The sequence below is a fragment of the Synchiropus splendidus genome, chromosome 6 (assembly GCF_027744825.2).
Source record: "Synchiropus splendidus isolate RoL2022-P1 chromosome 6, RoL_Sspl_1.0, whole genome shotgun sequence".
Lineage (NCBI taxonomy): Eukaryota > Metazoa > Chordata > Actinopteri > Syngnathiformes > Callionymidae > Synchiropus > Synchiropus splendidus.
This window is the reverse complement of record NC_071339.1, coordinates 14,163,274-14,190,284: the sequence shown is the minus strand read 5'-3', so window position 1 is coordinate 14,190,284 and position 27,011 is coordinate 14,163,274. Positions and strand designations below refer to the sequence as shown.

Genomic DNA, 27,011 nt, shown 5'->3' with positions numbered 1-27,011 from the left:
CAAAGGTGTTGAACAAAGAAACTTCTAGCAGCCCTCTAGGTGGCGCTCGCGGCCCTGGCCCTATGGTTAAGAATCAATGCTTTGGATCAATGTTCTCCAAAAAAAAAAAACATCCACCACAGCAAGATTCTTCTGCTCCTCTCTGGAAATACACTATCCCATATCAATGTATTGACCACATACTGGTACTCTATGTACTATCTGAGGAAGCTCTTCATCACGCTGGTGACTTCAAAAAATCATTTGACAAGAAAAGGATTTGTGTTTTCTGCTGTATTTTTAATCATCAGGACTAACAGCTTGGTTTCCACCAGCAGTTCTGCAGGAGAGATCTGGTGCTGCAGCTCAGCTCCGCAGCCAAACAATCGACTCCATTTATGCCGGGTTGATGAGAAGCCGCACGTTCTCCCTGAAGTGGCCATGCTTGGGTGGCCACAGCACAGATTCCACACAAAGGGCCTCAACTGAAGCAGGAAACATTGTCTGTCAGAGCAGCTGCGTTTCCCGGAACACGTCAAACTTGTGACAACAATCCGCCGCCCCACTCGACCTCCATCCTTTCACACTGTGGACTCATTTGCAAGATGATTTTAGATGGACAGATATGTTTTTCACTCTTGACTTCAATGTTCGGGTCTCAGTCTGAGTAGGAAAATAAATGCCTGAGCCGACCTGTAAAGAACATGTCACCTCCCACCTCACCCATTCATTCACCATGAGGAACCAGTGATGTTAAAAAACAGACGAATGCATGTCATCATGATTCTTCCATGGCTTTGAGACAGAGAGACGAGGATGGGAGAGGAAACAAGGAGAAACAAGGACGGTAATGTTCAAAGTGAGGGTGTGATGGAGGGTGGAGGAGGTGGAGGACCTGCTGTGACGACACCTGAGCAGGACGTGGAAATCATCTTCTCCTTCCTCCCCGAACTCCTCTGGTCACGACCATGATTTCATCCGCAAGTGAAACATGAGACGCTCTGGCTGAAGGCTTCGGGAATTTGTGTATTGCAGCTGCTGTCAAAGACAAGATAAGAGGAAGCAACATTGTATATCAAGCTGGTATTCTTTGCACGCAAGCGTAGCTTACACAACACAGAGTTTGGAGGTGGAGATAAGTTGGTCATGGACCAGTCATGGGGAACCACTGAAGCGTTGTTCTGAAGAGGTGAGTGACAGGAGGAAGCATCTATATTCTTTAGTTCAGAAGCGAACAAATCATTATCATGAACATTTAGATTTTAAACAATCTTTTTTTATTTGAGATGTTTGGAAGAGTGAACGACTCACACTCAGACAAAGATATTTTTCTGCACTGATGGAGAGTGAAAGTTGGTCCTCACATCCGCTTTTAAAAGTACAAAATAGCTCTGATATTTGTGAAGCAGTTTGGAACGTCTGCTTCATTCGTGGCCTGTTTTGGGGGTCGGACGAACCTCTGACGGGAGTTGGTGATGGGAGGGGTGCCGGGGGTGTGAGGTGGGGGCGCTCTCCCACACAACAAACTCACGGCCCGGACCGGCAGCGGGAGCGCCGTCCAGCAACATGCTCAGAACAAGCTCCTCCGCCGACACGCAGCAGCTCTCCCGCAGGAGTCCCAGCGCGTGTTTTCCCGCCGAGCGCTGCCCCCGCCGGCCAGCATGACTCCGGCCGTGGCCCCCACCACCGCCGTCTACATCGGCGTGGAGGCGGTGATCGCGCTCTCCTCTGTGGTGGGGAACGTGCTGGTGGTCTGGGCGGTGCGCATCAACCGCTCTCAGAGGAACACCACCTTCTGCTTCATCGTCTCGCTGGCCTTGGCGGACATCGCGGTGGGGGCTCTGGTCATCCCGCTGGCCATCACCCTCAGCATCGGACTCCAGACTCACTTCTACAGCTGTCTGCTGGTCGCCTGCACCATGCTGGTGCTGACCCAGAGTTCCATCCTGGCGCTGCTGGCCATCGCCATCGACCGGTACCTGAGAGTCAAGATCCCCATGAGGTAGGCTCACTTCATTAAAAAGCCAATGAAGAGCAGAGGAGTTGAGTCAAACTGTTGGCAAGGCAGCAAATGCTTTAGCTATTCCTCACATTTGCCCAGTATGACTTCCAGCCACTTCCTTCCTCTTGATGGGTCGGTTGTGGAGGCAGCAGCCCAAGCAGAGTCCCAGACTTCCCTCTGACAGGTGCTGTCTCCACAGTGAGTCCTGGGACCGACCCGAGCATCCGTCCAGCTGCTGACCCCACACATGCCCAAATCACCTCAGCTGGTTTCTATAAGAAGCCAGTGTGAGCTGTTTCACATGTTCACATTGCTCAGATAGGGAAAGAAGTGATTCGGCACCAGAAACTTTGGTTTGCGAGATGGAACCGGTGGGTGTGTTGTTTGCTCTCTTTGCGAAATGAGGAGGAACTGCTGGAAATGTTATTAAATGAAATATATGCTTTGTTTGCTCTGGCATGAGGATATTTAGCCGCTCCCACTTTAGTTCCATGTCAACCCGTAAGAACGTGGACTGGCTCGATAGATAGTCTCAGAACGGCACCGGTTCCAGAACCAGAACTGTGTTGATGTGAAAGGACTCTGAGAGACTTCTCCGCCTGGTGAGATGAGAAGTCAGCATGTTGTAACAATCGAAATGTGAGGACGTTTTGGTGGCGGGCAATCACAGTTTGTGATTTGCCAGTCCACATGAGTAATCTGAAGTGTCTTCTTTGTACATCTGTCTCAACTCAAGTTACATAGCCTAGGGAAGTTGTGGAGAATTTTTCTTTCCGAAACTAAACTTTGCATGTTGATACCGTTCTCGTTTATTTTGTTTCCACGCGACCCCAAAGCAGCGTTACAATATGAATGAAGTCTCTTCCCTCAGCATCCTTCCCCTCACTGGAGAACAAGACTCTGGGAAATCTAAACCTGGACAGGTCCTGTTCTAACTCTCCTCCTCAAATTCAGCTGGGAATGTTCCAGTGAGAAGATCTGGTTCTGATCGAGCACGACACATCAGTCAGACCAAAGACCGTCTCTCGGACTGAGCACTGTTCCAGTGCCGTCCGCACGAGACTCAGCTACTAGTTCTTCTCTCTGCCACCCTTGACTTCCATCGAGTGTCAGTGAAGCTTGAGGCTGATGGGCGTCGCACAACTGCTCATGAAGATAACTGAGATTGGCTGGCCTGGCTTCTGCTGACTCGGAGGACAGGAACACTCCTGTTGCAGAGGTGCAGGTGTGAGAAGTCCAGACACTGGTGGTTCACTCATCCGAGCGCTGCTGTTTGTGCCGTCTCTCGCTGGCCGCCTGCTTTCATTCCTAATGCTGGGAAACAACACAAGCGCACCCCAGCAGCGTCTCTCTGACCCTGGCGATGCCGACTGTGCAGGTTTGCTCATTCCGGACATCAAACCTGTTCGTAGACAGGTGTGCTCCGAACATTTGCAGAGGCCTTACACAGGCAAAATGACCTGACTGGCTGCGGAGCTTCAATTATTGTTTCTGTTTCAATGTTGTGAAAACTGTTTATCGAAGATAGTTGAATTGATCACAATCTGTAGGAGGCTGCTTCGTTTTCAGGCAATGTTCAGAGGAACAGGAAATCCCAGCGATGATACAGGGTTGAAATACTTGAACTCCTCCATCCACTGAAATAGGGGACGTTTCAGACTCCACTATTTGACTCCATCCTGACTCCCTCAGCATGAATGAAGGTCGCAGACATCATTGATGCTCGCCTCATTTGTGTTTAAAAACACTAAAACAGCAAAATGTAGTTTTTATGTGTGTGACGGATCCCACGTAACCAAAGTAAGGCATAGAAGGCATGGGCGGCGCTGCTGTGTGTCAGGTCAGACACAGAGCTCTTCCTTGGAACTTGCTTCCTCGGAAGGTTCAGTGGGGAACTGATGTTATAAGTCGGGAATGTAGTCAGGATTAGTTTATTATGCAAATAAAATGATTGCAGTTTTCCTGTATTTATTCAGTATTTAGTTTTTGTGACTTAACTAAATTTAGTGCATGATCTCTTCTGATGTTTAAATCTTAACTGATATGTTTCTTAACAATGATTTTACTTTTACATGAAGGATTGGTATCAGCCATTCGCATATTTCATGTGTTCCTACACGTTCATAAATGTAATAATTAGGGGTGGAATTCGATTAAAAATGTATCTAATTAATTAGAGAATTGGTGATTAATTAATCACAGTTTAATGGTATAAGAATATTTGCCACAAGAAGTCACATTTTTCAATTTGAATGAATTTGGTATATTACTGAATCAAATGATGGAGGTCCATTCATACATTTAAACAACAAAATATTGTTTATTTTGCATCAGTTTGACAACAGCACAATAAATCAAGATGGTGGCTATATTTAGGTTTTTATATCACCTTATTTAAACTAAAACTCTTCTAATGTCTTGAAACTATATGTATAAGAATATCAATTTTCTAAGAATTTCAAGTACATTCAGGGTAGTGGAAACCCTGGCCACTGTGTAGTGATAAACCTCCCTGAACAAAAGCAAACAGATGCTTTTGTTTGCTTTTGTTCAGGGGTTCCTCCATGTTTGTTGTTGTTGTTATCATCCTAGCTGCCACGTGTCTTGTGTCATTGTGATCAGTGGACCAGGAACTCCTGCACTGACAAAGGTTCCCTGTTGTCTGGAGAACAAACTGTTCCATTAAATTTCCTTAAATTAAAACGATTAAATGTGGTTAAAATATTTTAACGTGTTAATTACGATTAATTAATTAATCCGTTAAAGTCCCACTACTGGTAATAATGCAAAGTTAGCACTCACTGTCGACCCTGTGGTAAAACTGGCTGAGTCTCCGTCTATAGGACCCAGGACAGCAGCGCCACTTTCGGGTCGCCCCGTCCGTCTGTTGTTGGCAGGGCCGTTTCTAGCTGTGTGGTGGCCCTGGGCTGTTGTTTGTTGAAATGTACATAATGATCCACAGCCACAGTAGACTCAAATAGTCAACAACATGACTAAAAAACTCTTTCCATAAAATATCTGGTTTTACGTCATAATTAACAGTACCATATAAAGAATAAAAAAACACAATTTATTAATAGCCAATGTTTATTTATAAGCATATGTTAGGTGTCATGAAAACGTAACCACAGATGAAAACGATCATTTCACATTCATCTTTGGGGCTCCCTGATGGCTTCGGGGACCAAGGCATTTGCCAGGATCAGCCATAGGAAGAAACGGCTTTGGGTGTTGGCTGTCATCTGCCGAAACTTGTCCATGGAATAGCCGAACCCTTTTTTTCAAATCAACAGTTCCTTTTTTACTGGCTGTAAGAGCTGCGTGAGAGTTGCGTTCACATTTGAGCTCAGCTCTCAGCGACATCACAGCAGCAGCATTCTAGAATTAGGTTGGATGAGGTTCTGAAACTTGGGGCCATTGCCCCAGCGGGAGAGCCCTTGTGTTTGGAACTGAACACGGTGCGAGACACTGACCGTGAAGATTCCCCAAAGCTTGTCAACACCCGCGACCCGTGGCTCTGTGTCATGTGACATCTGGGTGGAGACTGGAACTCAAAACAGCTGGAAGAGGTTGGAGTCTGGGCAGAGAGACGAGGGAGAGAGAGAGAGACTGTTGAGGGGCGTCCTGGTTGAACGACTGATTTCTGATTTCTGATTTTCCGTCCACCCAGTCACCTGCTGACCAGAGATCAGTCCTCCTGAGGTGCTGACGTGTCCTGTCCGGCTTCCTGACCAGAACTTGAGTTGAGCCACCTCAACTGTCTCACTAGGCCTCACACCTCCACTAGTCCAGCTTGGAACTTTGTGCTCTTTCGGACCACTTCGTCTCACTCTTTATTCCCAGTTAGGGAAGGACCAAAGCCCTAGGATGGGGCACCCCACTCTTGACAGGCTTAGACTCAGAGCTTTTCACAGGTGTACCTCTAAACCACTGAGTCACTGACCAGCCAGGATTTAAATTTCCTGCTTGTTTCCCACCCTCCCTGGCGCCAACAGCTACAAGCAGGTGGTGACCCCTCGCCGGGCAGGGATGGCCGTGTTGCTGTGTTGGCTGGTCTCCATCGTGGTGGGCCTCACGCCCATGTTTGGCTGGAACAACCTGGAAAGTCTGCGGCGGAACAGCTCGCTGCTGACGGACGACCTGCGGGTGAAGTGCGAGTTTGAGACGGTCATCAGCATGGACTACATGGTTTACTTCAACTTCTTCGGGTGGGTGCTGCCGCCGCTGCTCCTCATGTTGGCCATCTACGTGGAGATCTTCTACATGATCCACAAGCAGCTGAACAAGAAGGTCAGTTCAGTCATGTGTAGACGATCTACTGCACCTAGCCAGTGTTAGCTGGTAGCTTAGCTTCACTGAGGTGTGGGTTCACGGAACATACTGCCACTGTGCGAGCAGGAATCCGCATCCTGAGCTCTGAGTCTCAGGATTCTGGTTCACAGAAGAGACAAAATGAGACGCTTTGCTAATGGTTGTGTTCTTTCCTGACAACATCCCGCCAGTGACTTGTGTCTGTGTGCAGGTGACTGTCAGCCACGCCGACCCCAGCCGCTACTTTGGCAAGGAACTGAAGCTGGCCAAGTCCCTGGCGCTGGTCCTCTTCCTCTTCGCTGTCAGCTGGCTTCCTCTCCACATCCTCAACTGCATCACTCTCTTCTGCCCCTCCTTTAAAATGCCAGCGTTTCTTCTGTACATCGCCATCATCCTCACGCACGGCAACTCCGCCGTCAACCCTGTGGTTTACGCCTTCCGCATTAAGCAGTTCCGCAGTGCGTTTAGGAAAATCTGGAAGCTGTACTTCCTGTGTCAGGATCCTGTGGGTCGGCTTCCTCAGCGAGGGAGCCAGAGAGGGAGGAGTCGCGAGCAGCGGCTGAAGCAGAATGAGGACGACGACGATGCCGACAGTGTGTGACCTTTGACCTCAGATGAATGTGACAGGGTTCGATATCACGCCTGGGTGTGACCCTCGTTTCAAGGAGTGAGGACCTGACGTTGCCAGAGTGTTGGGCAGCTGTGTCCCGTGAGGATGACGTCATGGGACGTGAGCGATGGACATGATGCTGGACTGACAAGGTTCAGGTGGTTAAGGTCTGCTGCTCTCTTGACAGACAAAGGTGTCCAAACTTGAGTTAATAGCAGTAGATCAGTAACACAATTTTTAACTCCAATGTTGACAAGGCAAAGTGAAGATTGTGTTAAAATAACTGTTTTTCAGCACTAGTGTGCAATTCTCCGCTGAACTAAGACTTGAAAGTATATGCCGTGTGTTGCTTATCATGTATGAATACACTAACATCGTGTCCACTTGTTTGTGTTCCTCCCTGTGCGTCACCCACTTCTTCACACTGAGCTGTTGGATCTACATGGAAATAATGTGAAGCGCCTCGGCTGCCAAAACAAACTAGGAATGTTCTGGCGCCACCTGTCGTGGAAAGTGGGATGAGGAGCAAGTCTCCTCTGTCCATCTCTCCCCAGAAACCTCCTTCAGGAGGGACACAGTGGTGTTCCCAGGCTGTCCAACAAAACCGTGCTCAATGTTGTGTGCTTGTCAATAAGGTGTGAACTATTTAACAAGAAATAAAAGCATTTGCAGTATATTGTGAAACACTACACAAACGCACTGTTTATTCAAAAACATTTCTTTGTTTCGCACAAAGGCATTTCATGACAGAACAGAAGGAAGACAGGAGGAGCAATTTGAATTGAGCACCGTCCAATTGATGATGATGATCATGATTCCTCAAATAATAACAGTATCTTTGCAGAGAGGCCACCACGAAAAGTCATCCCTTAACTTAGATGACACAACCTGAGCAGATGAAAAAATAAAATCTCTATTTTTTTACAGTGTAAACGAACAAAACTATAAATGGACTCAAATCCCAACCTCTAATAGCTGTCTCATCTTACAACCCTGACTGTCCCCCATGAAGCCAAGAGGTGAACAAATTCACAAAACGATTCACATTGGTTTGTGCACGATCTAATACTCAAGGTGAAGTGACACCGTGAACGTGAGAAGGCATTGGAGGCATCCTCAGTGGAGCGCCTTGATGCTCAGATCAGAAATCAGCCACTCGATTCTGAAAGACACACAACAATGACAGAGGATTTGGCAAAAGCCTAGCCAAAACTGGTCCGCTGGGATTCGAACCCATGACTTCCTAATCTGGAGTTATTACAGTTAGTCCCATTTCTCACCCTAACACTGGGTTTTGCGCATCATGTCGAAGTGTAGTGTGTCCCAACACTCCTAAGAGCGAGGGCACTCGCCGTTCACCACTTGAAATGATCCCTTCAAACAGAGGGTTCTCTGGAGCTGACTTGAAACCAAAGTGTGGATAGATTTCCAGGATACCATTTAAAAACAACGTTGGATAGGACAACGGGGACATTTTAGTAACAAGGACTACTCTTCCGTCTGTTGACTTTCTCTCGTGCCACATGTCAGCGACCCACATGGTCTACCGTGTCTGACAACATGAACAATATCACGTGGATGTACAGCAGTATGTTTTTATTTCCTCAGTTTAAGGCTAGCATCCAGGCTAACGTTAACATCCTCATACTTGAAGTGTTTTTTGAAGTCCCAATTCTTAGGACTCACATGGTCGTCGGAGGGCATTTCATAGTGGAGGGCACTCAAAACCAAGTGCTAGTGTTAGGATGAGAAATGGGACACAGCCTTAAGTACTTGGTTTATCTAAGGACATAGACACATGAAATCACACATGTCTTGGGGTGAAGACAGAACTGAGACAAGAGGAAACATGATGACTAACAAATGAGTTGGCATGACAGTCCTCCACAAGACAACCGTGGAGAGAAACAGCTGCACTGTAGCACAAGAAGCCAATTGTAGTTGTCCACAAACAGTAAGGCGCCCTTCAGGAGGTGAAGTCCACCTGGGTGGATCATAACTCCTAGGACTTTCACTGTGTCTTGATCAGTTTGGCCCATTGTCAACAGGTTAAATGCAGGTCCAGTCACTTACCCATCCTCCCTGCTCGGCGACCCAGGCTCCCACACGCTCATTCAGATAACCAGTCATGGCACTCTGGGCTTTCCGCTTCAGCTCCGGACAACACTTCTTGATATAAAGTCCGAAGGCCACTGACGCTTTGATCAGCAGCATCTCTGGAGCCACTTCAGCTAGACTGAGGCCCTGAGCCTGGACCACAGCATCCACGCCACCACTGAAGGCTTCTTTCAGCTCCTGTTTAGGATGACACCACGTGAGAATGACCATGATTTCAAGCAGGAACAGTCGAACTAAGAGCTCAGTGCTGCAGTTTGTACTGATTTCCATGTAGCAGAGATAACACTCTCTAGTGAGTCACATGGCCTCTCTGACTCTCACCATGTGATTCTCACCGATCAGAGAGTCACATGGCCTCTCTGACCGAGTTCTTATTGACTGAGTGACCGGTGACCTAGAAGGTCACCGGTCACTCAGTCAATAAGAACTCTGCCCTAACATAGTTGGAGTAAGTGCTGACATGCATTTTAAAAAGTCAGATCTTAGACGGCTGGCTTAATATATAGTTCCAGTTCTGAACTGCAAGCTAGACGTCTACGTTTTACGATTGCCAAACCAAGAGTCATCACTCCTATGAGTGGGAGTCGACAGGCACTTCACGATTCCAACGCAATTCAGACTTTGAATCACACTTTGCAATGAAGTGTTACCATGACGCCTCCGTGCTTGATATTTTAACACAATGGATGACAAAAAAATAGAAAGGAAACTTGTGATAAATGGTTCGGAAAGAAAAAAAAAATCAACTTGTGTTGGTCTGCTCTTGAACAGTGAAGTGATTCTGTGCTGTCACCGCTGAAGTGGCGGATATTGCTGCAATATTCTTGCTGACATTGTTTCAACCATGCAACACATTTTTGTATAAAAAAAAACACACTGTTTGATTGCTATTTTGATTTGTAATAGTAAATATATATTCGTCCATCGAATATTCGGTGCACCGCGAATTAAGTGATTTGGGTTCTGCGTGCTTTAACTTCAAAAAACATTATCTTTTTTTATGATGACACTCTGTGAGAAGTTTCCAGGGTGAGAGCTGTAGCGTGCGCTCGCTGTGTTGTTATTGAGAGGTAAAGGTGGGGAATGTTTGTGTGTGTATGTGACACTGATGTTCAGCAGCTCATGATTACAGCGGATTAAAAGGGTAGGGTGAAGGCATGCTGCAGCATGTGCTGAAATAGATGGTCAGCCATGTTGGTTCTGCTTTTTAGTTCAGTCTGTTTCACATTCAAATAATCGGAATATGGACGTTTACGGATGGATTCAAAACCGTTGCGATGCATCTAGGAGTCCCCCACCCCAACCACCAACCCTGGTAAGTTCATTGTTGTTCGAATGAATGAATGAGTTCAAGGAAGTAAACATATTTATAGACTAAAAATCCAATTGTGTCATGAAATGGCGACACACCAAGCAATGATGGCGCAATCACATGACTCTGTGTGAACCTCAAGAGCAACAATGTTGCTGAGCTACAGAAAAAAAAACCAAATATTGTGCTCTTCCCAGCCAAATGATGACTAACTGGTTTACTATGAGGATGTTCATGACGCAGGCGGTGACACAGAGTCAGAAGTCAGTGATGTTTGACAAGTCAGTGAAGGGCTTTGGATGAATAACACCAACCTTCTCCACAGTGGCTTCCATCATCTTGGACAGAACGGTTTGGAAGTCGGCACGCGCGTCCAGAGAGTCGCCGATGGCTCTCAGCTTGTCTGCTACGACAACTGGGTCGAAGTTTAGATCTGTTGAGAAGAATGAGGGAAGCGTGAGTGATCACAGCACTCAGGACGCAAGCAGCACGACTGGGCCGAGAAGGTGTTTTGAGCTGAACAACCGAATCATTAACAATTGAGTTGTTAACTTTGGAAGTGTCTTTCACGCCAGTCGACTTCGTAATGTGCGATTGTGACGCCAGACTGACCCAGCCACTATTTTTTTTAGTTTCGTTTTCGAAAGCAGGACATTGAAGTAAGCCAGTCGAAAAGTCAAGTCAAATATGCGAAGATCAGAAAAGTCAGACTGAAATATACGTCTCAATATGGAGCAGCCGACAGATTCACTCCAGGTAACTGTCAGACTTTATGTCACAAACTCACCTTCCGGTGCGTCCGTCTCCAGATCTGAGTCGGTCGCCTGCTGATATTTAAGCTTTTCGTTTTCATCGAATAAACACTGAATTATTTGAGACGTTTGGGACTCCAGCTGAGCAGTGGTCGGCGCCATCTTCGCTGACACTGGGCGCGCAGGCGCAGTGGAGGGTGTGGCCCGGGCGTCTGTTTCCGTGTGAGAGAGCGCTGAAGTGCCGGAACTGGATCATTTTCATGCCTTTTTATTGTCTCACAAAAGCACATATACACGTCGTGTCTTTTTCAATCATTACATGGCCACATGTTTTCACTATTTTTTACTCTCTCTCTGGATTCTACGGAAGAGCATTAGTGCCAGTGGAGGAAAAAAAGGCAGAATTCTGATTTTTTTCTCAGAAGAATTCTGACTTGAATCTCAAAATCCTATAGACTATAAAGTGAGAAAACTGACTTTTTTCACAGAATTCTGAGGAACAAAAAAGAGAATTCTGACTCTAAAGTGAGAATCTCAGAATTCTCACTTTAAAGTCAGAATTCTGCCATTTTTTTTCTTCACTGGCCCTAATCCTCTTCCGTACATTCAGTAAAAAATTAAATAAATAAAACAGAGAACTTCGTTTCGATGAGTGAAACACTCGGATGTCAAACCCGCACTTCTCAGCTCGTCAAAGGGCGGCGCTGTTGCTTCACTTTTCACTTCACTGTGAAACTGCTCATGAATCATTCATATATTCCCCATACAGACATAACAAATGCTCATGTTGAGCATTTATTTAAAAGTCAACTGCACTATCCTATATTCCTCCACTGAACTAATCTGCCGGCGGGGCCTGTGGCGGGGCCTGTGCCTCCTCCTCAGGTGGGCTCATTGGGGCGCCCTCGAGGAAGGTGCAAAAGTACTCTGGAGTGTTGAGCTCTGGTTTTCTCAACAGCAGGAAGCATTTGGGGACGAAATAAGCAACAATCAGAGCAAAGTTGCTGGACAGAGAAAAAGCCACGTGGGCGACGGACCTCTTCCTGTGGTTGAGGCCGATGTAGATGGGGATGAACACCACCCACAGCACACAGTAGACCAGACAGGAGAAGGTGATGTCCCTGGCCAGGTTGTACTGGTGAAGAGGTTTCACGGCGATGAAGGTGCACATGAAGGATGTCAGGGTCAGGGCACAAGGGAAACCCTGCATCAGCACAAAGCCCAACATGGGCTCCAGTGGACAGGACAGGAAGGTCTCTAGAAAGTCTATCTTCATGTTGTCCTTGTACTCAGACAGCGTGGGTCCGTCCTGGACGAACCAGCCGCACAGACCCGCCTGCACGGCGAGGCAGATCAACACCATCACGCAGTTCACGGGGAGGCGCAGCTTGGGGAGCAGTTTGCCAACCTTCTCATTGAACTCCGTCACAAAGAAGATCTGTGCAGGAGAGGAAGGCGGCGTTATCTTCAGGTGGACCAAGCTGTTGACCAGTGGTTCTCTCACCTGCAGAGCCACAGATGTGATAATCGAGACAGCAACAGTCTGGAATACGGAGCAGAGAGGAAGCTGAAGACGACACACGGTGTCTCCTGGCTCTCCCAGGAAAAGCAGCAGACTTAAGCATGCTCCCATCAAACTGAGCAGGATCACAAAACTCAGGTTTCCTCCCGAGGCCATGACCATGTGGGTTCCTCGGTGCTTCAGGAAGAGGAGCAAAACCGATGCCTGACAGAGCAGCAGCACCACCATACCCAGTATCAGCGCCACAGCCTCAGGGGAGTCCCAGGACAGCACGGTGAAAGTGGGTAAGGTGCAGTTGGTGCTGCGGAAATACGACCACTGACCCTCCGGACACTTGGTGCACTGGATGTCCTCTGTGGGATGGCAAAACATACATCTACATAGAAGCCATTACGATAAACCCTATTACAGACTGTGACAAGCTAAAGAATGGCATAACTGGCTGCATGCAGTACTTGTTTCCCTCTGACCATTTCTTCCTATCCGGCCCTCCCAGGGACAGGGGGAAGACAGATTTAGATTTTCAATATTTTAGCATATCTTTATACAATACAGCATTATTTGCTCAACAACAAACGGCACATTGTCTTCTTCCCATCCATTTTCTCTGTAGTTTTGTTTCATTTTTGCGACACAAGTTATACATTCTATATAGTATATTATATACTTTATTTCCACCTTTACTTCATTTATTTACCTTCTTAATATTTGATTTCATTTGACACGAGTGGCACCCAATGCCAGCTCCACCAGAGCATTTGTTGCAGACATTTAATTCTAAGTCTCCTGTGAACAAGTCTGAGTGAATGCGTGTGGAGCACAAATGTTCCTCACTCGATACATTTGTGGTTAAGTCCACTCAAACCCTTAGCAAACCTGCTCTAAGGTTTGAGAGAAAATGGTGGACACTACCTTTCTCCTTCTGGAAGGTGCCTTCCAGACAGTCGATGCAATCAAAGCAGCAGGAATGAAACCCTTTGACCCTTCGGACTTGACCCACCCCACAGGCCGCTGAACATGTTGACTTAGGCATCTGCGTCATACAGGACTGTGACTCAGTGACATTATTGCAGACAGTATTTAGAACTGCTCAGAATCACCTCTGAATTATTTGTGTGCCACTTAAAAAGGGAAGGGTCGATGGACAAACTTCCATTGTAGATCCCCACATGTTGGAAGTCCAAGTCAGTGCCATTCCAAACCCACTGAACCACGTTGTAGCCAATATTTGGGTTGCCATTAGCGTCAAACATGATCCTGGTGCCGTTGATGTCGATCGACGTGTTCCGTAGAACCTCCAACAACTGGAGAAGAGTGTTGGTGTGGTTATCGTGTTGTTACGTGAAGCTACGTGGCGATAGATCCACCAACCTGCCATGGTAAGATTTTGGTTCCAGCTTCCCAAAACTGGCAGCCTTGGGAGTTGCACCCCAACATGTCGTGCAGCGCCTGAGCTACACTATTGACAGCGGCGTAGACGCTGAAGGCCAATCCCTGGACAGCAGCATCGGTGATCAGGCTGATGTTAGCTGGTGTGATGTCCACACATTGGGGGCAGGTGTTGACCGGGCGGTCAAAGGAAAATGATGTCGGCTGTTCACTCAGCTTAGTGAAGAGCTCCAGCGTGTAGTCATAGAGCTGTGGCAGTTCCAGTATTTTATAGGTGAAGCCTATGATGGTGCCAACCTTCTGGACATTTGGAAGGGATTTGATTTCATGGCGGACTGCCCAGCTCGTGCTTGCAATCCAGACCATGGTTATATTCCTGTTAATAACCTGGAAAAGATAGAAACAGTGGTTTGACCAGAAGCTTGAGAGTCAATAACACCAACCACCAGGCAGAGAAAGGTGAATTGTTCTACTGACTTTATATTCAAACACAGTTTCCAATAGCTGGTAGCCATTGTAGGTTGGTTGGCTCCCTTTTTTGACAATCTTGCAAGCATTGATACGCTTTAATAATTTTACATTTTTTTTCATATAATTTTAAATAATTTTAATTGAGTTGTCCCCACTGTGGGACACGAGAAAGAGCATCTAATCTGATACTACAGTCCAGAGCCAGACGTGACCTGACTCTGTCTATCGCCACTTTTCATATTTCTTTCTCAAGATATTTAAAAAAAAATGATCTTGCTTCACAATAAAACACCAAATAAGACCGGGTGATGGTGTGGAAAGACCTCACTACCCTTCTGACTGGTTGTTTCTGGACCTCTGTGCTCGACACCATAGTCCTTTCATCGGCTCTGTGACTCAGGTCAAAAAAAAAAGAAAAAGGACGCTGACTTTGACCAAAATCCTTTTACTTTACACTCCTATAATCAAAAGTGTGTGTCTTTCCCATACCTGTTGAAAAAAGAGCTCTGCTGGGCCCACCAGAGAAATCACCACCACCACTCCCACCTTGGCTGCTTCAATATTATCAATGATGTTCTTCACCACTGGTTCTGGGTCTGTGTAGACCGGGATGAGGCCCTGGTAGGCCACACACACAGACATCTTCTCAGCTTCTTTGGAGAACTCCTCCACTCCTTGTTGGCCGTACTCCTCATCGCTGCCCACCACTGCCACCCAGTTCCAGTGGAGCTCCGTCAAGACATGTGCCATGGCCTGGACCTGCCACTTGTCTGTGGGGACGGTGCGGAAGAATGACGGGTATAGGACGTTGTCGCTGAATTTGTCACTGGTGGCGCCGTAGCTAATCTGGAATGACAACAGTCACTGAGGAAGTACAGTGGTCTTATACTGCCTAAGTCAGCGGTCCCAGCCAAAACACTCTCATAATGAGAGTGTGAGACGCAATGTATGATGTGAGGTCAATTTTGGGCAAACCCAGTCAGCAGAAGACACATGCTCATGAAGAGCGGGAGCAGTGCTGCGGCCAAACCTGTGGTATCAGAAAGAATCCCAGCAGCTTGCCAATGACTGAGACCATTTCGGAGGTCAGCGGTCCGATGACGGCTGAGACCCTGGTCTCATGGTCGGTGTAGTTACAACGGACGTCCAGCTCCCTGGTGGATTTGGCAGTGAGGAAGGAGAGCGTGGGCCTCATGATGACTGCAGACTCCTTACACGTATCGTAGATGTCATAACCTAACGTCATGCCCGGAAGCAGCCTTTGCTTTCCGTTGATCTCATCCACAGCATATTTCATCACCAGAGACAGACCCAGCCCGAGTGCATTCAGTCTGCAGATGAGACAGGTGGAAAGGAGACAAGGAAAAGTCCTCAGCAACACAACCGGTTCATATGGACTTCAGACAACAAAGCATCTTCAGCCTGGCAAACCTAGCTTTGGATCGGACCACTGTCTTTTCACTAGGGTTTTTACTGAATGCTGGCCTCCACTGTCCTCTGGATTCTCCCCACTAAACGTAGACAGACGAGTGACTCCATTGATAACCTACCCAGGTGTCCCCTTCTCTTGCTCCCGACTAGCTGGGACAGGACTCTTACATTATGAATCAAATTCTTGCAATTTTCATATGTTTATACTCATATGCAAGACTCAAAAGGTTCATCCAAAGGTGGCGTTTCTGACAGAGGTCAAGGTGCTGCTTATTCAGGAAAAGAAATGACATTTAAGCTTGTCTACTGTCAAAACAACACCAGCCCACAAGAAAGTCTTCTGGATCAGGACCAACATCTCCTACTCCTTCTGATCCACCATGGCATCCTACCTCTCACAGGTGATGTTGTTGGGCACTGTCCGGTCCATCAGGGTGTCGGACCGCTCGTGGATGGGAAACAGTCCTCCCAGCATCACATCTCCGCTCAGGTAGAAGAAGTTAGTGGAAATGTTGTGGAACCAGTCGGGGCGGTTGGGCATGGAGCCTGCCAGAGACACCCAAAACACCAGGAGCCCGAGAAGACCAGCCATGCTGCAGACAGCTCACTGTCAGGCTCTGTCATTAAGTCAGGTTACGTGCAAACAAAAACTCGGCGTTTCAGACCACGCCCCCTCTTGGCCAGCCAACAAAAGACTGTCAAATCAGCCGCAAGATTGTGGTCAGGTGGTTCAGTCTGTTAATATTGCAGCTCTATCTATCTATCTATCTATCTATCTATCTATCTATCTATCTATCTATCGACCAGCAAAAGGTCCCCACAAAGACGTAAGGTCCCCATGAGGATAGTGTTTTGTCAAGAAGTGGTCCCCACGAGGCAGTATAAACCATCCCACACACACACACACATTTGTTTCAACATTTTTATGAGGACCTCTCATTGCCATAAAGCTTTCCCCAGCCTCTCCCCCTTTACTTGACCATCCATTGTAGAGGGCAGTCATTAAATAAAAATGTGACTGATGTAATTTAAAACAATTAATTAATTTCCATTTTATTGCATGACATTGATACATCAGAAAAACTCTTTCCTGAGGCATTAACTATTTATAGTTCAGGTCCTTTGGGACCACCTTCCCAACCTTATGAGGGTCAGTTTGAGACCCCTGCTGTAAGACCTACAGACTCCTGGGCCACCTATTTAAATGTTGTGTGACCACCGGAGACTCTTTGCATGTTCATTTGCCTGTAATGTTGCAGATGCATTCAAATCTGCACCGACTTCCTTCCACAACATTTGATTCAACACGTAAAACGTGGGATTGTGTCTCCTCAACTCAGCCCCATAGCAAGACACATTTGTCCAAAAACATTTACTCCAATTTATAAAACTTTTTTCCTTTATTAGTGCAAAGCAAATCAAAGTGATAAGACAATAAATGAAAAAGTCACAGCAAACGCTGGAGATGAAAATAACAATGCGCACACACCACCAGACAGACCTCCTCACAGTCAGGGAAAAATACAAACTATTTGAACATAAATAAATATATTTTCCTATGGCTCCTGCATGAAATACGAACATTTGACAAAAGGGGATTAATTATAAAACCTCAAATTAACACACACATTGGCACCATTTCAATGTCTATACATAAGGTGTTAATGAATATATAAGCTTGTAAGTGTAAACGTGAGAGTGAATACAGATATTGTTCAGCCTGACCACAACCAAGTTAAACCTGAACTGAGTGTAGGTGCTCTTTAAAAGCTGCCCACTAGATGGGAGCATTGAAAACCATAGTGCCTCGGCTATTTTTGACGCTTGTGCACCGGTGTTGAACCATGACTTGTGTTTCCTTGTGCTGACTTACACTGTGAGACAGCAGGTCCTGCAGCGGCGGCTGACCTGAGAGGAGGGAACGTTGTTGCACAACATTGGTGACTGTGACAACAATCATGTCTTCAGCATCAGAAAATGCTGCGCGTGTTCAGGAGTGAAGCAATGACGGTTGCAAAACATGCCCACCCCGGGTTCCAGCCGTGGCCCACTCGGTCTGTGGCCCCTGTCCTCTCCTCCTGCTCTGTCTCTCCATCAAACAGTGGCCTTGTTGTTGACGTTCTGGCCTCAAACCCTGCTGGTACTGACCACTGATTGGCCAACTTGTCTGTGCACTGGCCACCCACAAGTTCGTGCCACAGCTGCTGACTTTTGGAAGCTCACTTGAGCTGCCTTCTGGTTCTGCAGAAAAGATCCCGCAGCATCACGTAGGTGTCTGAGGCGGACCTTCGAGGGTTAAAGTGGATCCTCCTCCCCGCGGAGCAGTAGAACTTGTTCTTCTTCGTGTCTTCTGCATGCATGTGTGTCTTTGCGTGTGTGGTGTGCACACAGTTTTGCAACTCCACATGTGCAGAATTGCAGCAACACACACAGATTGTTGGAGTTTTCCACGCAACCTTCCTCGAGGGTCAGGAATTGGACTGTTCTCTGATCAGACTGCGCAGCCACTGGAAGCGTGATAAAGTGGCCTGCATTGTGCTGTTCAGGTCACAGTCATCGCAGCAGCACCAGTTCCACCTTCGCTGCAGCTACAGCTGCAAAGGTGACTCCCAGGCTGATGAGAAGATCCAACCATCAGGTCCCCCAGTAGAGGGGAAATACTCCTGAGGTGCTGCCAGGTGTTGTTAAGTGCTTGTTATCTTGATCAGGATCCATGTTTCAGTTGGAGGCAGGACTCCTGTCATCCACTGAAGAGCAAGGCTCGGTCCAGTCCAGCATCGACTGCTCTCCGAAGGTCCATCATCACTGAACCTCTTCACATTTCATACAGTTTTCCTCAAGAGTTACAACAAAGCTAGAACTGCTGCTAACTCAAGCGTGATAGAGGAATGCTGACATGGCAGATTTTGCCTGCGACTATAACTGTCCAGGGGGAAAAAGTTTTTAATATCACTATTGCTATAGCTCCCTCTAGCACTTGGTCGTGTCCCGGAATCCATCGCCTCCATGCTAGACTATCAAGACCACTGTGGGCCACAGCTGTTTGGTAACTTCTGGACCAATGAAGTCTTTTGTTTGTGGAAAAGCACCACCTGATCTCTGTCGCCCATTCGTCAACAGAGTAACTGTTCCAGAGCTGGTTGCTAAGCAGCTTGGAAAGGCTTTGATTTCGCTGGTGTTCTGACGTCCCTACTTCACTACGTACCCAGCACCCCTTCCACTGCGGGTAGATAAATATCCAGTACAGCAATTACAAAATAAAGATAAGAGTGTGTGCGTGCCTAAACATGCTTGTGTGTGTGTGTGTGTGTGCGACTGTGTGTGTGTTGGTGTCTTGTTACAAGCTAAACCAAACTGATAGGTCTCATCTGTCATCTCGTGTGTGTGACTCATCAGACAAGTTATCTGTCTGCTTCCCTCCTGTTTGTTTAACCTGCTCCATCCTCAGATGAAGAGATGTGAACCTCCTCTGCCACAAAGTGACATTGATTGGCACAGCCGATAAAACCAGGCGCACGTCACAGTCGTGTCCGTCACGTCCACGATGACTCTTTTCAAAGTAGAAGAGCGCTTGCCGGGCGGCGGCAGCAGCAGCAGACGTGACTGTGACACGCTGATACCCTGTTTTGGTAAGCGGACTCCCCAGAAGATGAAGCTCTTCTTCCTTTCTGGCAGCTGGCAAAACATCCGAGGAGTGAGCGGCAGGACAGGAAGCGCGGGGTGATGGACCTGGGAGCAGTGGAGTAAACCAACGCTGTGGAATTTTACCAGGTCAGGATTATGTAAGAGGCTGAGCTGCAGATGAGGAGTCAGACAGAGAAGCGACAGCGTCCCTCCTTCACTGCTGCTCGTTTTGATGGTCAGGTTGACATCATCGTCCAACCTCTCCGCTCTCCGTGAGTCAGACTGTGTGGCTGTCAGTCACCAGATGATCTGATGTGGCTTTATTAAAAGGAGGCCGGCGCTCCCTCTGACTCAGTAATTGCTTGCTTCTGAAGACAGACACAAATCAGCATCTGCTGCCAAGACCAGAGGAGGACGGACGGCCTGGAGCCCAGCCTGTTTTTAGTAACACACCAGCTGCTTCACTGGACCCTCGGGGTGTCTGCCTTCCGCAGCGCAGGTTAGGAGCTGCCCACGTGCTGTCACTTCCAGGATGAATCCTCCTCACGCTTCTGGAGAGGTAGACCTCTTTAGAAGAGAGACAGGCCACGCTGGTGTCAAGCTTCAACCACCGCCACTACCAGGGAAGCGGTGTGTTGGAGCCCGGAGGAATAAATGTGCTTTGGTCAAGGGACGAGGAACTTCCTCCTTCTTACAGCCCCATCACAGTACCACCTTTGAGCTGTCCACGTGGACAGAGCCGAACATGATGAAACATGCGGGTGCATATCGTGACGTGTTGGTGGGGTCGTCACGCGGATGCTAGCATTAGTTGTATACATCCTGTATACATGGGTTGTATGGAATGAAAAACGTCTAGTACACCATAGACAACATATTTCATACTTACTCTTGGAGTCTGAGAAGTCTGGTCAATGTGGGATTCAACATTCGGCACTGAGCTGTCACCTCAAATCTAGTTAGCCAATGAGGACGCATTCCTCACAAGGCCCGCCCACGCCAGCCGTTTGGGTGAAAACTCGGAAGCAAAAAATCAGGCAGCGGATACGAGAAAGCTGACATCGGGAGCAAAAAAAAAGAAAATTGAGGACTGTAAACAACAAAACAAAAGTAAGGAGATTATCACTGAAAGTTACTTTTAAAAATATATACCGTAATTTCCGGACTATAAACTGATACTTTTCTCTCGTGGTCTGAGACAGAGTCAACAGAGCTGATCTCCTGGTAGTCTGGAATCCAGAAGCAGCCGCTGAAACCGGCAGTGGTGTCAGAACTTTGGGCACACAGGCAAAAAGAGTGCATTTTGAGGGCATTAATGTGAATAAAAGACGTGGGACGCTGTCTCGAGAGAAAGTGCGTTCAGCTCAAAAGTCCGACGTGAACACACGCAAGTCGGGTTTTGGCCATAGACTTGAGCCCTGCTCGAGAGCTGCACCAGTCAAGACACTCTGTATTATTTCCGCAATTTCCCCCCTTTTCAAAACTAGTTTTCCAAACTGACCTGTCCACAGCACAGACAGCACCACTGAACCTGAGGCTTATGGAAGATCTATTTTCCTTCTTAAATTCAGTGAGTGCGACTAATATTCTGGTGCACTCTATAGTCTGGAAATTACGGTAGATATTTCAGTTTTTTTCAAAATCTAATTTTTTGTTTGCAATGTAAAAAGCTTTGTTTGATTATTATTGACCCAAATCTGATTCCATAGGGTTGCAGGATAGTGGTGCCATCCTTGGCATGTTGAGCCGAGGTCAATCCTCTGCAAGCACAGCCTTCGCAGTGCTCCTGTAATGGCGTGTCGACGAAACACTGTAGACCATCCACCAATAAAACAAGTGCGCTTGGTTTGGTTTCAATTTTAACTTGTGCTCACACACACACGCAAGTGCACACACCTACACACATGCGCACACACAGATATATATTGTCCTTTGTAGATGGATGACTCAGTGGATGCTCTTGAGACATGGCTTTGCGTCACACTTGTGACCTTACAGGAAAATCCACATAGCATTACTGCCGGCAGATGACAGTGCGCGTCGTCACCATGATCTGACATTGGTAATAGCCCCAGTGATGACAGGCTGGCACTGTAATACCGGACCTGGCGGCGGATTGTCAAACTCTGACCCCCTGATATAGCAAGGCCTTCTGTTTCCCCTTTTATCCCCCCCTTATCTTTCACTTTGAGCCACACACCTACATGGCTCAGCATCAGCTACCTTCCCGTAGCTATATACCGAAGCCTGGATTACACATGTAAACACGGGTGTCGCTGCTGGAGAGCGTCCGATGACTGATGACCTCTCTGCTCCTGACTGGCGGCCAGCTCGCGTGTGAAGATGCAGGCGGCCTCACGACCATAAAACTCCGACCGGAAGCCGTCTTTACAATTGCTAAACACCTGTATCTGAGTCACTGGGAGCGAATCACACACCTCCCTGGCACAGAGCAGCACCTGCAGCGTTCACGTAACTCTGGGTTGATCCTCTGTGAACTCCAACCAGAGACACTGCTGCAGTGTGCTGACAGTGTCCAAGTGGGTTTTTCTCCACGAGTTTCACAGACGGAACTGTTTTCAGTTCCTCACAGGCACCTGCGTCTTCAGTCTCCCTGCTAGTTTTGAATATTTAAATGTATGACCGCGTTTCCCAGAATATTTACAACCATCACCTTAGTGACATGTCTCAGTGTGTGTGTCTGTGATGTGCAACACACATGCTGCATTGCAAACTTTGGCTCACGATGAAAATGTTAGTTACCGGAATGTAACTTCAGTTCTATGAATATGTACGAGGCCCTCTCACGGGCTTCGCTATTGGTTACCTCCACTCTGAGGCCCCGCCTCATGCCTGATAATTGGATAATAAAACTCTCTGCCCAGGTAGGCTCCACCTCTTCCATAAAGCCCCCTGTTAGCTGCTACACATCCTTCTTTGAACTCAACAACAGAACAGGGCCTGCTGGGCGAACAGTTTGCACGTACTCATAGCACTGAAGTTACATTCAGGTAACTAACATTTCACTTAGCTATTGGTTACATACCTGAGTCAAAGAAGGATGAGTAGCAGCTAACAAATAGCGAAGCCCGTTAGATGGCGGGGCACATATGACATAAAACAAGCGAAATTCATTTTTTATTTTTGTTTCATACTGACAGAAAGCCAGAAATAACCACCCAGGTGAGCAGTTGAATCAATGGTGTGGTTCTGTCATCGTGCAGGAAACAAGTGCTTCAGTGTAGAAAGCTTAGACTGTTCCATAAGATTTGGAGTGAGGAGGTTTGATTCAATAATATTGTGTCATCTGAGAGCTTACTGACCAATGAGATGGCCCCCTCGGGTCACATGGTTGAGCCTCAGCGTTTCAAATTAATTATTTTTGGCCTTCAATTGGCCATTTTTCCACCTAAATAATTCACCTCCAAAGTGGGACTTGCGGGACAATGATGAACTCTTTTTCCTCTTCCCCTCCAAGGTGGGACCATGTTGCTTCTTCCCCCTTGGGGTGCGGTTGTTCTCCTCTGGGGTGGGATCTGGCTGGTGGAGTCATCTCCTCTGGGGTGGGATCTGGCTGGTGGAGTCATCTCCTCTGGGGTGGGATCTGGCAGGTGGAGTCATCTCCTCTGGGGTGGGATCTGGCTGGTGGAGTCATCTCCTCTGGGGTGGGATCTGGCAGGTGGAGTCATCTCCTCTGGGGTGGGATCTGGCTGGTGGAGTCATCTCCTCTGGGGTGGGATCTTGATGAGGAAGTCTTGTTACTCCTTTACTGTGTGGAACCTCATGTTGGGTTTCATGCTGAACCTGCAGTCGAGCTAAGCTACGTGTAACCTCTGTAGTATCTATGGGTTAGATACTACAGATCTAGTAACTAAGTATGAAATACAAATGTTTACAGTTGAACTACGCAAACAACACGTGGAAATTACAATACCCTTATTCTTCCATTCATGAACAAAAGACCTCGATGACAGGATCATCAAACACAAAGGTCTGGACCAAATCAGCCTGTTGTATACTCTGATGTCTCTCCACTCCTCTTCTCTTCTCTCCCTCTCCTGGATGATCACTGCAACATAATTTGTAGCTGGGTTTTTTGTGATGTTAGAGACGCAGAGTGGAACCCAATTGCAGTGATGGAAGAGTCACAGCCGGCTGATAGCGGGTCAAATACATTTGTTTAATATATCAATACAAAAATCACAACAAAACGCGTCACCGAACCGGGAGAAATAAAGCATAATCCAAATCCAAAGCGCCACGAGTCCACAACGAAATAAGTCCAACGGAAGGCGTCATGGAACCGGGAGAACGAATGCAGATCAGGAAGAGGTCAGTGACCTGTGTTCAGGTAGCAAATGACCAATGGTGATGGTTCAGTGTTACAGCCAAGTGACTGCAGCATGACCAAGGCTATTATGGTCTGTAATCCAAAGGTTGAGGTGGTGTGGTGATGAGCTCCTCAGGGAGGGACTGAAGTGTCTTGTCTGGGTATTGATCACAGGCTCCGCCCAAAATCCTCCTGAGGAAAGCCGGATCTGGAGATTGTGTTGTTGTTGTTGTTTTCTGAGATGAGCGTCGTACAGATCTGATGTGTGTGTGTGAGAGAGTGTGTGCTGGGAGTGCAGCGCGTGGTTGACTCCCCTGGAATGTGGCGCTGAGTCAGTCCATCTGTCAGCCACGTCCATGACCACTCTGTGGACTGATTCACACTCGGCGACCCTGTCAGGGGCCAGCTTGTTGCCTCATTTGGGATTTCCGGCACGGCTCTTGGAAATTCAGGGAACAGGACTCCAGGAAGTTTTAGGATCATGGCGCGCTTCAATATGAGCTACACACTTGTCAATCAAATGCCTCACGTTGTTGACTTTGTCTTCAGGCTCTGGCCGACGTGATGTGCGCTCCTCAAATCAAACATGATTGAGTTAAGCTAAAACATGTTTTCACCGTGGTTCATTCCCTCTTGGCACTGCTTGATGACAGCTGTTGCACTATCTCAACACAACCTCCCTGAGATCCTTGTTTTTTTTTTTTCAGGCTGCAGTGGTCAGTACATTTGTGTGTGTGGAGTTTGCGTGTCCTCTTCCTGTTGTCTTCAGCAGAAACCTACAGGCCTGTGGGAGTGACTGTCCTACAGGTAGAGACCCCATCGGCCTCACACTGCACCAGAGAATGACTGAAGGACTCACACCCCCTGAGCCATCGCCGCTCAGGCAGCCGTTTCACCTCATTGTCACCTTGTGACACTTAAGTCTTGCTAGCGGAAACAGAAAATGTGTGCTTCATCTGTGGCACTGACAGGAAAGGAGACACTGATAAAAAGATCCAACGTGTTCCACAGTGAGTAAGACAGATGAAGCTTAAGAGCCAGTATAACCGATGCGATCGCTGCACACCGGTCACATGATGAGTATTGCACCAGCTCCTCGCAAACACCAAGTTTGTATTCCACATCCAGATGGCTTGCTGTTTCATCATTCAGAACAACTCATCTCTCGTCCAACATCTGTACTCACTGCAACGGTGTACGCACAGCTTCACGCGTCTGGGTATTTGTGTACGTGAGTAGAGCGTAAGACAAGTTACAGGATGAAATCGGCAAACGTATTGATACTTGAAGCCCAAGCTTCATCTCCTCCAGGCTCCCATCTGACTGCCTCCTTTATTCATTTGCGAGATATGATGCTGCCACCTCCTCACCTCATTGAGCTCACTGCTGTGAATGATCTATCAAATACTTAGGAAAGCATCAAATAAGCTGACAAAATAAATAAGTAACATTGTATAAAGTCATAATATGAGTGGTTCTTTTCTCCCGTGTCAAATGAAACCAAGTGATGCTCATCGTGTCAACAGTCAGCTGACCTCTTTGATGTCAGGCTCTTTGGCGATAACCAGGACTCAGGTGTCTCAGGTGGATTTCTGAGTTGTTCTCCCCCTCCAGAGATGAAGTCCCCCTTTCCACAAGGGACAAGCAGATAGACTGAAAACACAGCAACCAGCTCCAGATCCTCCAGCCTCCAGAGAACAGCAACTCACCATCCAAGAAGCCAAGAACTGAGTGAAGAACCAGCCTCCAACCATCTCCCTCTACAGTGCTATAATTCAAATCAATGCTGTGTGTACAGGCGTGTGCACCGTTCTCTCTCTCTCTCTCGCGCAAACCTTGAACAGGACCAAAGTTATGATCGATTAAAAAAACAACTTTTAACCCTCTAAACCTTGTGAGGACAGGCCAAAATGTCCTCACAAAGCAAAATGTCCTGAAAAGACTCAACAGTACAGCAAACATGCCCACACACTCACTTCTACTTCTATCCCTATGAGGACCTCTCATTGCCATACCCCTTTCCCCAGCTTCTCAACACAAACTTAACCATCCAAAATAAACGACTAACCTTAACCAGGACTCTGAACCAAACTCACAGCCAATTATAATGACCTTGATGTTTTGAAGACATCCTCAAAACTATGTGTGGAAAGAAAAGAACAAGAAAAGAAAAGAAAAATGTCCTCATAAGAACAGTGTCTTGTCAAAGATTGGTCAACACAAGAATATTAATACATGTACCTCTACACACACACACACACGCACACACAGTACAACCATGGGGCAGAATGCCAAAGAGCTTGAGGAATGTGACCCGGTGACCTTGGCTTGCAGACTTCCACATGGAGACCGGACACTTGGTTGGTGCGCATCGGAAGAGAAGGCCAGAATAGCTGTGGTGTCCAGTAACACGAGACAGACTCTGTTTGTAAACCGTGGCCAGATGACACAGTCTGTAGTGCAAACACGGAGGACAGACGCACAGGTGGGGGTGAGGTGGGGGGGTGTTTTATCAGCAGAATAAAAGATACGGTGCTTACGGCATGACAACAGTCAACCTTGCAGCCACACATTCTTCTCTTCTTTCATATATCCTGACTTTCCTGTTTCTTTTTCTTCAAATGCACACTTTGAACAGAGAGGCTTCCTGTCAGTCCGCAGACTTCACTTTTGAAGTTTGTCGTGGAGAAATGCTTGCAATTCTCCATGAACTCGGAGCCATGGCAGCGCTGCGCTCCTTCATGACCTGGAACACACAACCGAGCGCTTGCACAACACAATGACCTGTTTTTTTTCTCCCATCGAGTGCTGTGGTTCGCCGCAGGGATTCAAGTCATGCAGCGTTGATAAAATGTACATTTTATTAACCACCATCTCCTTTGATTTTCCAGGCTTGCGATCATTCCATCAACGATTCTGATCACAGTAATAGATAACAACTCATTTTACACCTAACAAAATACTTGTTTGGCGCCAACTGTTTTCTAAGCACAGCCTGCGCGGGCCAGCGGGAAACCCCACCCTCTGTGTGCAGAGATACATGCGACAGATCAGGTCCAACCAGTCACTGATGACAAACCTGCAGTGTTGCCCCACGATTGCTGGCCAAACCTCCTACAAGCTCCTTTGATCCCGCACAGCATTTCCCCTTCTATTTTCA

At 47.2% G+C, this 27,011-nt stretch overlaps 2 protein-coding genes across 2 annotated transcripts; one reads left to right on the top strand and one right to left on the bottom strand.

Annotated features, from left to right (window-relative positions):
• Window positions 1–1,532: 1,532 nt before the first annotated feature.
• On the top strand, window positions 1,533–7,558 carry LOC128760589 (adenosine receptor A1-like). The gene is made up of 3 exons (XM_053868097.1): window positions 1,533–1,981; window positions 5,977–6,271; window positions 6,504–7,558. Exons 1-3 carry the CDS (start codon window positions 1,641–1,643, stop codon window positions 6,891–6,893), a joined length of 1,026 nt encoding a protein of 341 aa, XP_053724072.1. The 5' UTR covers window positions 1,533–1,640; the 3' UTR covers window positions 6,894–7,558.
• A 4,364-nt stretch (window positions 7,559–11,922) lies between these two features.
• On the bottom strand, window positions 11,923–16,489 carry LOC128760440 (taste receptor type 1 member 3). Its single transcript, XM_053867855.1, has 8 exons — window positions 16,290–16,489; window positions 15,497–15,797; window positions 14,956–15,312; window positions 13,978–14,382; window positions 13,707–13,910; window positions 13,519–13,639; window positions 12,589–12,959; window positions 11,923–12,522 (listed from the first exon to the last, which is right to left on the bottom strand). Exons 1-8 carry the CDS (start codon window positions 16,487–16,489, stop codon window positions 11,923–11,925), a joined length of 2,559 nt encoding a protein of 852 aa, XP_053723830.1.
• Window positions 16,490–27,011: the final 10,522 nt, after the last annotated feature.

Bases quoted from the DNA above. Each gene is read 5' to 3' on its own strand.
- LOC128760589 (XM_053868097.1), top strand. From the start codon at position 1,641: ATGACTCCGGCCGTGGCCCCCACCACCGCCGTCTACATCGGCGTGGAG. The intron at 1,982-5,976 runs GTAGGCTCACTT...TGGCGCCAACAG, and splicing joins AGAGTCAAGATCCCCATGAG to CTACAAGCAGGTGGTGACCC. The intron at 6,272-6,503 runs GTCAGTTCAGTC...GTCTGTGTGCAG, and splicing joins ACAAGCAGCTGAACAAGAAG to GTGACTGTCAGCCACGCCGA.
- LOC128760440 (XM_053867855.1), bottom strand. From the start codon at position 16,489: ATGGCTGGTCTTCTCGGGCTCCTGGTGTTTTGGGTGTCTCTGGCAGGC. The intron at 15,798-16,289 runs GTAGGATGCCAT...TCTCATCTGCAG, and splicing joins AACAACATCACCTGTGAGAG to ACTGAATGCACTCGGGCTGG. The intron at 13,911-13,977 runs GTTGGTGGATCT...ACTCTTCTCCAG, and splicing joins CCAAAATCTTACCATGGCAG to TTGTTGGAGGTTCTACGGAA.